The sequence below is a fragment of the Mus caroli genome, unplaced genomic scaffold, assembly GCF_978045245.1.
Source record: "Mus caroli unplaced genomic scaffold, Mus_caroli_1 scaffold_22, whole genome shotgun sequence".
Classification (NCBI taxonomy): Eukaryota; Metazoa; Chordata; class Mammalia; order Rodentia; family Muridae; genus Mus; species Mus caroli.
The window spans coordinates 6,877,785-6,888,168 of NW_028227277.1; the positions used below are offsets into that span (position 1 = coordinate 6,877,785).

At 34.4% G+C, this 10,384-nt stretch overlaps 1 protein-coding gene across 1 annotated transcript; it reads right to left on the minus strand.

Annotated features, from left to right (window-relative positions):
• Positions 1-291: 291 nt before the first annotated feature.
• LOC147000021 (vomeronasal type-2 receptor 116-like) lies at positions 292-9,776 on the minus strand. The gene is made up of 6 exons (XM_085834354.1): positions 9,497-9,776; positions 6,573-6,855; positions 5,392-6,195; positions 4,313-4,536; positions 3,084-3,214; positions 292-1,947 (listed from the first exon to the last, which is right to left on the minus strand). Exons 1-6 carry the CDS (start codon positions 9,700-9,702, stop codon positions 1,043-1,045), a joined length of 2,553 nt encoding a protein of 850 aa, XP_085690480.1. The 5' UTR covers positions 9,703-9,776; the 3' UTR covers positions 292-1,042.
• Positions 9,777-10,384: the final 608 nt, after the last annotated feature.

Below are 10,384 nucleotides of genomic sequence, written 5' to 3' on the forward strand. Positions count from 1 at the left end.
CCTCTCCTTACTGTCAGGTATTTCATATAAGGTCCCTTCCTTTGAGTCCTGGGATTCTCTCACCTCCCAGGTCTCTGGTGCATCCTGGGTTTCCCCAAATCTCCTCTCTACTGAGGTTGCCTGTTTACATTCTTTCTGCTGGCCCTCAGGGTTTCAGTCCTTTTCCCTCAGCCAATACCAGACCCTGATCCCCTCTTCCCCCAATTTTCCCCACCCGGTCCACTTTCCTTCCCAGGTCTCCCCATTGCTCCTCATTGTGTCTTTTCACATAAATGTAAAGAGCCTTATATTGTAGGCACAATTTGATATGCATAGTCCCTTTAATAAAATATTTCTTTTTTGTAATGTTATCTGACATTCTTAACATCTGCCCAGTACATTTTAAAGCTATTCCAAAGTACAGTTCTTCTGTGCTGTCACTGTACTTCATACTGCTAATATTCACGCTTGTTTCTCTTTTCAAATGAGTGCCTTCTATTGCATCAGGAATCGATGATATTCTAAATCTCAACAGAAACAATTTACCATTTTGTTGATATTTTATATTCCATTGCTGAAAAAAAAAAACACATAGCAATCAAAAGAAGCTTGTGAGGAAAGTGTTTATTTACTTATGTACCTTGGTCACAGTATATTGAATGAAGCCAAGGCCTGAAATTGGATGCTGGAACTCCATGAAAGCATGAGGGAAAATGTCGATTACTGGCGTTACAACCATGTTGTCTTCAGACCTTTATCTTATAACTCCAAAAACATCTTGCCTAGAGATGGTAGTGTTCACAGTCAGTATGGTCACCTTATATTAATCATTAATTAAGTTCATGGTTTACATACAAAACTGCAGGTCAGGATGATGGTAGCGTTTCCACAATTGAGATTCCTGGTTCTCAATATCTTCAAAATTGTGTCCTTATGAATGAGACCATGTTTGTAAGTGCAAATTTGTATATTATTTAAATTTTTATAAGATTAAGTACTACTTTTATTAAGACAAAGATAAAATATGTTGAGTATCATCTAACATTTTCATATTATGAATATTTTAATAACGAAATTTATCTTTGTACTTCTGTATAAAATTTGAATCTGGTTTAATTAAAATAACATAACACTTTGGGACAAAGATACAAATTAGCAACACTGCACTAGAAGCCAAGATTGAGAAAACCTCCACAACCACCATGACCCTCCCGCTGGTGCTGTGGTAGACAGGGAGGAAGGTGATCCAGACACTGCAGAACACCAGCATGCTGAAAGTTAGGAACTTGGCTTCATTGAATGTGTCAGGAAGGTTCCTAGCCAAGAAAGCCAAAGTGAAGCTCCCCAGAGCCAAGGAGCCCAAGTATCCCAGGACAACGTGGAAGGCAATGACAGAACCTTTATTGCAAAGAATGACAATCTTCCCATGTTCCGATTGTATATCTCTGTCAATAAAGGGAGGAGATGTTACCAACCAGATTCCACAGAGAACAAGTTGGATTAGGGTACAAATGGGAATGATCAACTTAGGAGCCCCTGTTATCAACATCCCTCTCATTCTTCTTCCTGGAGTAGTGAGCTTGAAAGCCATGACCACAGTTATTGTTTTGGCCAACACTGTAGAAACAGCCACAGTGAAAAATACTCCAAATGTGGTCTGCTGCAAGATACAGGTGACCTGGTCGGGATGTCCAATGAAGAGCAGGGAGCAGAGAAAGCAGAAGACTAGAGAGATGAGCAGGATATAGCTGAGAATGCGGTTATTGGCCTTCACAATGGGAGTATCATTATACTTCACAAATGTGACAAGGAATAGAATTGTGATGGCCGAGAAGGACAATGCCATGCAGCCTAGAGCCATCCCCAGTGGCTCGTCATAAGCCAGAAATGATACAGCTCTTGAGAGACAGTAGGTTTGCTCTATGTTGGCATACTTATCATCTGGACACTTCACACATTGTTCCATATCTGCTGGTAAATGGACATAAACCCTTATACGATATCATAATTACATAGGAAATAATTTTACATTTGTATTATTCATAGGAAATATTAATAAACATTTTGGTGTTGAGCATCTCTTCCATTCCTATTTGCTATAGAACCACTAACTTAAGATTGCACTGTACTAACCTATGTTTGTCATCAAACAAAACAGCAACAGAAGAAGTACAACAGAAAAAAATACTTATTAAATAAAAATAAAAAAATGGTGACTAATAGTAATAATCTCAGAGTATTTAATTCCTCCAAACATAAATACATTATTCACAGACAAAGGTAGTGTGCAGACATCAGTACTGGTGTCAGTTGATGAAATGCATCATGTGCTTTGTTTGCTCTGTGGTTTGTGCCTTTGTCTGTGTCTTCACATAGGAACCAGAACATACAATTCCTCATTTAAACACTATTTGCAAAAAGGAATATTTTCATTCTTGAAGCTGTAGACCTCATAGACCTATGCAAGTCCCTCTCATTGTTTTACAATCTCTTACTCCCCAAATACGCATTTCAAGCTACATGGCATGAAGTTCATGGATGTTAACTTTCCTCCCTCTATTCTTATCTAAGCACTAGCCCATCTCTTGTTCCATTATTGAAACCTGCACTCTTGTTCTAATTCTTTGACAGGAAATACTTAATCATTTGTCCATTAAACCTATTAAAATATATTTCATTAAACAACAACTGTTACCCTGCGCATCTGATCTTTTTCACAGAGTAAGCTTGGTGATAGAGGGAAAGATTGTGGACACATCAGGTGATCAAATATCTATGTACAATGAATCAAAGAAGAATAAACATATGCACAGATTACATCTAAAATGTTTCTTTAAAAAATTGTTGTCCCGGTAGGTCCGCCTAAGCACTTTCTATATAATATAAAATCAGTAACCATCATATTGTGAGAGAAATGTCTTGACTGAAGAAGATATTGGAAGTTATTTGCTGAGTCCAGAAGAAGTTGACATTATATAACTGATTACGTTCTGAATCATGGAGAGTTTAGGTCTTCAGTTTGCATGTCGGCCATTTCGTGTTTCTAGTTTGGAAACAGAAGGTATTCAAATTCAGCATTTTTTCTTCTGCATGCAAGCATGTACCTGTTTCATTGGAAATCTCATTTTCTGTGCAATGAACACAATCAAAGCAGCAGTTTGCTGTTTCTTTCTGTTGAATTTTCCTGAATCCAGCAGAACACATCACACTACACACAGAGGAGGGAACCTGAGGCAGTGCATAAATGTTATATAATATGCATGTGAGTGTGTATTTCATGTATTTGTTATATGAATAATGACCTATAGATTGATATATGGGACACAAACAGAAATGCTATACATATTCCTCTGATACCCAGTATCACTTAACAGTATCAGGCATATTTTTATTTATATTACCCTGCAACACACTGAATGTCACACAAAAATTACTGTATCGTGTAATATTTTATATGTAACATTCAGGTTGTAGCAATTATAAAATTTTCCTTCCTAAACTGATCAATCCAAAAAGAATGTTTAGGTGGCACAAGTATTTCTTTCATGATTTATAAATTACAAAATAGAATACTGTGGTGTATGGAGGGAGAAGGAAGGGTAAATCAAGAAAGAGTAGTTTTATGACTACAAACAAAATATGTTATACAAAACTCCCATAAAATTAATGAAGTATTCCTAAGTGTATAAGAAAACCTTGAACACACTATCCCTTTCTCTCTTTTCTCTGCATCTATGAGGGAGCTCCCCACCCACCGACTCCTGCCTCACCACTCTAGCATTCCCCTGTGCTGGGGCATCAAGCCTTCACAGGCCAAAGCGATTCCTCTCCCACTGATGCCAGATAAGGCTATACTCCATGGAGGAGAGGATATCACGAAGGGGGATAACACTTGAAATGTAAATAAATAAATAAAAAACATACAAAATATATAAATTAAAAAGCTAAAACCTTGAATCTGGAGAAACATTTATGTTCACGACTGCGTGATATACTTAATTAGGCTATAGATATGTTTGCACAGAACCAAAAAAATATCCCATGGATGATATATAGTTACAAACTTTTCATTAATCATATGTACATATACATTATACTTTAAAATCATTAAATATATCCCTGCATTGTAGGTGAACAGGCATTTGGGTACTATTGAACATGGATTCCAGAGGCCAGTGATCCATCTACTACCAGATTTACATGAAATTGAGCATTATCAAATTTTGTATATTGCAATTTAGGATGGTCTTTTGCAAGAGTAGCAATTGGTCTTAACCACAGAGTGTTATATTTTAAAATACACATAACCTGAAAAAATTATGGTATACCCACTGCTGTTCCTCCCATGGCCCATTCCAAATCATCAGATATATGAAGTTGATGACTCTTTTGAAAACAAGGTATATAGCTTCCTATTTTCACTTTTAATCCAAGGCCTTGTGGAAAATTCCAAATGATGAAAATATCATACTCTGTACACTGATTTTCCCTATGCTTCATGTTCACCAGTTCTCCAACAGGGTTCGTAAATACCCTGGTTTTCATCAAGGAGGACACCTAGAAGAGATGCATGCTTCCAATATCAATAAAGCATATCAATAAAGGTAATTCAAAATTAAGAATTCCCCAATTTCTTAATGACTTTCAGAAGAGACAGCTGTATTGAAATAAATGTGTGTAGAAAAATATAGTATACCTCATTGATAACTGAAAACTTATATACTTAATATTAATGATAAAGATAAAATGTGCTAGAAAAAATGATTACTAGATAACAAGTAACTGTGTGTGTGTGTGTCTGTGTATGTCTGTGTGTTTGCGTGTGTGTGTGTCTGTGTGAACATTCTTGTCAAAAAAAATTCTTTTAAGTGAAGCCATGTATGAGAGAATGAAGGGGAAGTCTGAATATCTGGAAATTGTGAAAATAAACAAATTATTTTCACGTACATACAGTATACTCATATAAAATTAACATAAATTTAATAAAATGTGCAGTTTTAGTAATTTATGTTTTTGTATATTGTTAATTTAAATGGCTAAATAATAACCACAGCACATACATGTATCAATTTCTGAAAAACTTTTCTTCAGCAAAAAATTCTAGTCTAGTCATCACTTAAGGCTTTTATGATAAAACTCTTGGCTCCTATTCTAAATTTTGAACTCATTTGGTTGAAATGTGAGACACCTTTTCACAAAACTCACTGGTATTCGTAAAAATGTATGGTCTCTTATTAAATATTATCTTTGTGGGTGAAATTCATCCATGTAAATGAATCATTAGGGGTTTTTGCAGTATACAAATCATTGCACTGAGAGAATAATCTCTAACAAATGTACAGTTGTTCCTCTGGGTCCATTTAAAAGATCACATTGATATATCTAAGTATAATGAAATGTAAGAAACTTTACCTGCTGACAAGCAGTGAAATGTCTTTTGTGTTCTGCCTTTTTCTGAGACTCTACTTGTTGAAGAATGTGTTCATGGTAGGTGTGGGCCACAGCATAAACAGCATTATACAAGTTGTAACCTTCATCACTCATGGCCACATCATTGTTGTGCAGTGCTGTCCATTCCAATGTGTTGTTGAACGTAATATGATACATTTTACTGCTGTTCTTGGAGATTGAACAATTAAAATAGTTCCATTCCAGTATAGTATGAGAAATATCTTTTAGGTATTTGACTGTGTTCATTGTTTGCATGAAATTCCTTAATTTAGGAATCTCAACACTGTGGTGTGCAAAAGTAATAGTCCCATGGAAGAGATTAAGTGTGAATTCTTTTTTATTTGTGATGACATCCCATTGTGAGGTTGTGATCCAGATTCTCTGAGCACCTAACTCTTCCCATCTTCTAAAGCTGACTTCTAGAGTAGAGTTCATTTCACCAAAAATGATAACAACCTTTGCTGAAGATGTCATAATTTGTTTATCATATATTGTAGCTCTTGTCATGTATATCTGCATGTTTTCTGGGATCACATTAACAAAAGCTAAACAGATCCCATGACTTTGGCTTTCTTCTCTTACATCTGAGAGAAACTGAATACCCTGATCATCATCTGAGATGACCAGTCCTATCCAAGTCCATCTAAAATGAAACATCAAGGAGACCATGCCATGTGATAAATGTGTGTCCTTGGTGGCTACTTGATGGGCATGGGGCAGCCGGTCATGGTCGCGTAGGTTAGGATTAAATGTTCCATAGAAAACCTAAAGGATGCAGAAGACAGGATGAAACTTCCAGTGAAGAATATTATTATTAGGATATTTAGACTCATATACATTTAATGCTACTCACCTTCCAGAACTCTAGATAAGAAAAGTAAGATTGTACTATACACATCATGTATTATTCCTATTAGATTCTAGACTATTTCTGATAAGTCTAAAATTCCTAGAACACAATTTTACCTGTACGCACAGTACATCTATGAAATGATTATTTAATTCATATATATATAATGTGTATGTATGTGTGTGTATTTGTGTAGCAGCACACCCACAAATGCATTATTTCCAAGTTTTCTTGTAGGCACCTGTAAATGTAATTTAATGTTCTTAACCCATTCAGTGTGAAAATTTCTTACCAGTGGCATCGAAGAATGCATTGCCAGTTTTAAGGATGTTTTCCATGATGGTCCTGTCAGACCTATGGTACATGAATGATCTAAATAACAGAAATAATTAACAAAATTCATATGTCCATATGTTTGTGTATATTCTTGATCCAGATCTCTCAATAAATTATGACAGTTTCCACCAATGATGGAGAACATCAAAGTCATGTTGGGTAAAAGATTAGGATTCTTGTTGATCTCATCAGTAGCAAAAAACATTACCAGAAGAAGCTCGTATTCACTTGCTGCAATTCTACAAGAGGGCATAGTGATGATTAAGGGAGATGTGTGAAATATAAAATTTCAACTGCAGTAAAGTTTGTAATATGAGATATACTAAATTTCTGTATAAATGTCTTGAAATAAGCCTGATATATTAGGGATCTTTAGAGCCGAATACAATTTAAGAATTCATACACATTGGGCACTGTGATATGATACATTTTGTATTCATGAAAATAAATAAACATTGTTTTATCTCTGAATGCCATCCTTGAACTAAATTACAGTCCTATTGTGTGAGACTGCTATAAAATAACCTTGGAGATGTAATTCCACAGATATATAAAAGAGCATGACTTCCACTACATATGAAATACCTAACAGATTGTCCTTATAAATTTATTTAATTGCAATTTATACATCAATCATCTTAATATTATTGAATACTTTGAGTATCAACTAATATATCTGTTTTTTTCAACTTTTTTATTCTTATCCTTTTATACCCTAAAATATCATTTATGAATATTTAATAATATCCATAACTGAGGATACTATGTCTAATGTTCACTACTAAGTTATTACAAAACATACAAAATACTCTTTGGGAATTAAGCATAATAAAGGAGCATAAAATTTTATATAGTGAATCATTAAGAAATATATTCAAAAGCCCTTATTAGATACCACCTGACAGTATGAGAGTATTCAAAACCCACTATATAGTTGTGTTTCTTGACAAACAATCAGCTTACTTTAAGAAGATTATCAGTGTTTCAAGTAGAGAAAATATTTTATCAGTAAGAATATTTTACATATTTCCAAATAACAAAAACTCTATGAACTTAAGCATTATGAAATTGCTAATTTTATTCACAGGAAGAAAATTATGAATAATATGTTAGAACATGTTTTATAATTGTTTTGTATGTTTTTAGATCATGCTTTTAATATATTCAAATGTTAATATCACCAATCAGGCTACTAATTTTAATATCCATTTTATTTAATTTTATTTATCCATTTCAAGATATACACAATGATACAATATACCATATGACCAGAAGGGTCTTGTACACATCAAGTTCATGTTGCCTTTTAGTGTGTTCTTACTATTTCTATCTTGTAAAAGTTTTATCACATGTCTTTTAATACCTCAATCTTCCTAATACTTTGAGATCCTTTAAGTGATGTCTGAGCACAGAGATCTGTTCTGCCCCAGCACAGTTGGCAGTTCATCTGTTATTCTCTATTGCCTCTTATCAGGAGTAAAGACACCAAACATGGTCTTTTGCTAAAATTTGTATTTTTCAATTAAGAGTTCAGCGCTAAGTTTTTCTTTCTAATCCAGAAAAGTTCATATATTTGTAATTTTAAAACTTATTTTGGCTTAAACAATTGTCATCAATGAGAATTTCCAAAATTTTTGCCAATAGGTGTGGAAAAAATGCAGAATACATCAGAAATATAATTCCTACTCACCTAACACTGAAGGATAATAATGTGAAGCAACCATCACAAACAGAGTGTACAGTGCACTGTGGCTACCAATTGAAAAAAGTATTCCTTTATTCCCAAAGACATGAAAATTGAATAGGGGATGGGATGAGAGCCAAAAACATAAAAGCACAAGAAACCTTGGTTTATAAAAGAAAGAAGTAGCAGGCACATTGATTCGCTAAGAGGTAAATGATTTCAACACTCTTTTCCCGCATGATCTGCAGCCACAAATGATAACATCTCACACTTTGTTTCTCAGACCTAATAGCCACATGGAGAACAGATTCTTTTCCACTGGAATACAACAATTCTCCTAGACTTATCTTTTCAGACCTCAGATGTAGAGATTAAGGCCAGAATTTTCCCTATGTATCCAGGGCACATGACATAGGATGAACGGAAAGGAATTGTGAATAAATATTAATTACTAAATAACGTTAAGTTTATTGAGTAGTTAATAGAAATATTGACCTTCTATCTGATAGTGATAATAAGCCTAATCTGTGCCTGTGCATTTGTGTAATTGGATAAAAAGATTTTTCTGGTAACAGAATATGAGATTCGCATTCTTTTTCCTTATTCAGTATCAAATTCAGAACTGCAGGATGAGACTCATTTAAAGACTATTTTTAAAGCAAAGTATATATATATTCACAAGTATATAAGTAATGTTATATAGTTAACCAGGTATAATAGATGAAAATATTCACAAATATTTCAATGAAATGATGCATGTTCATCTGTCAGAAATCAGAATTAGGTAACAATTTTTTGAAGGCATTTAGATGCATGATCATAATGAGTCATTGGCAGACAATTGAATATAGGCAGTGATGCAGTCTCTTCATATTGAGTTCTTGACAAAGGAGGGAATTGTGAATTCAAGGCAGATGAAGAGATATCTTTCAACATATATTATCCAAAAACACTCAAGAGAGAGAATCCAGACTTTCACATTGTCCAACATTGTAAACTGGAGTATAAAATTGCACTAAAACTCTACTAAACTGTGACACATTTCGAAGTATTAAAATAGTGATTGAAATAATAATTCGTTTTCAGGGGTTCTTAAAGTTACATGGTGAGGAAGAGAACAGAACCCACAGTTTCTGTATACAGCTAAATATGTCAAATTAGTGACATTGACAAAGGAAATAAAGTTAATGACTTACCGAAAACTTAAATCTGAATTATAAAAATTATCTTCAATAGGTTCATCATGTAACCAAATGTAAAAATGACATTCCCTTTGCAAATCTCCATCATTATCTTCACTATTCTTTATCCTCCAAAAGCACCTTGGTTCAGTCAAACAGCACAAGATGAGAGAAAACTTCAGAAACAAAAATGAAATAGTGAAAGCACAGAGCTTCTTCATGTCTGCTAGGATCTAAGATGGAGCTGTTGTGAAATCCGTTTCTGATGTAGAAAGACATCACACACACAGTTACACCTATGTGTCTGTATTAAGGCTACTTCTGTCTGGAGATCCACTTATTATATTCACAGTTCCTTTCCATTCCTCCTATGTCAGGCTCCATAGATACATAGGGAAAATTCTGGCCTCAGGCTCTACATCTGAGGTCTGAAAACTTTTCATCAACATATTTTTGAAAACATGTTTTGAGATCATGTTTTCTACCCTCAGGGGCCATGACTGCATTCATGTGCATAGAGTAAATCCCAAGGACAATCTTCTCCTGTATAGTTCATACCTGACCATGTGTCAACAGCCATTATGCACAAACATAATGTATTTCATCAGAAGTTCTACACTGTGACAGAAGTTGAGAAGGTCATAAAAGTTCCATATCATTCAGATGTTACGTTTAATCATGGAACATTATGTAACACATTGTCTAGTTTAGGGAAGGGCAGTCTCACATGCAACATTGAGCCTGGAGTTGACCATGCTCTCTGTTGTTCATATATTGTTGTTCATATATTGTATGCCACTCATGTTTCCAAAAACTCCTCAAACTTCCCATGATTCCTGCCATCTGGAGAACATGTCAATATGCTAAATCCAAAAGTACCTGTATTTTAAAGATTCAACACCC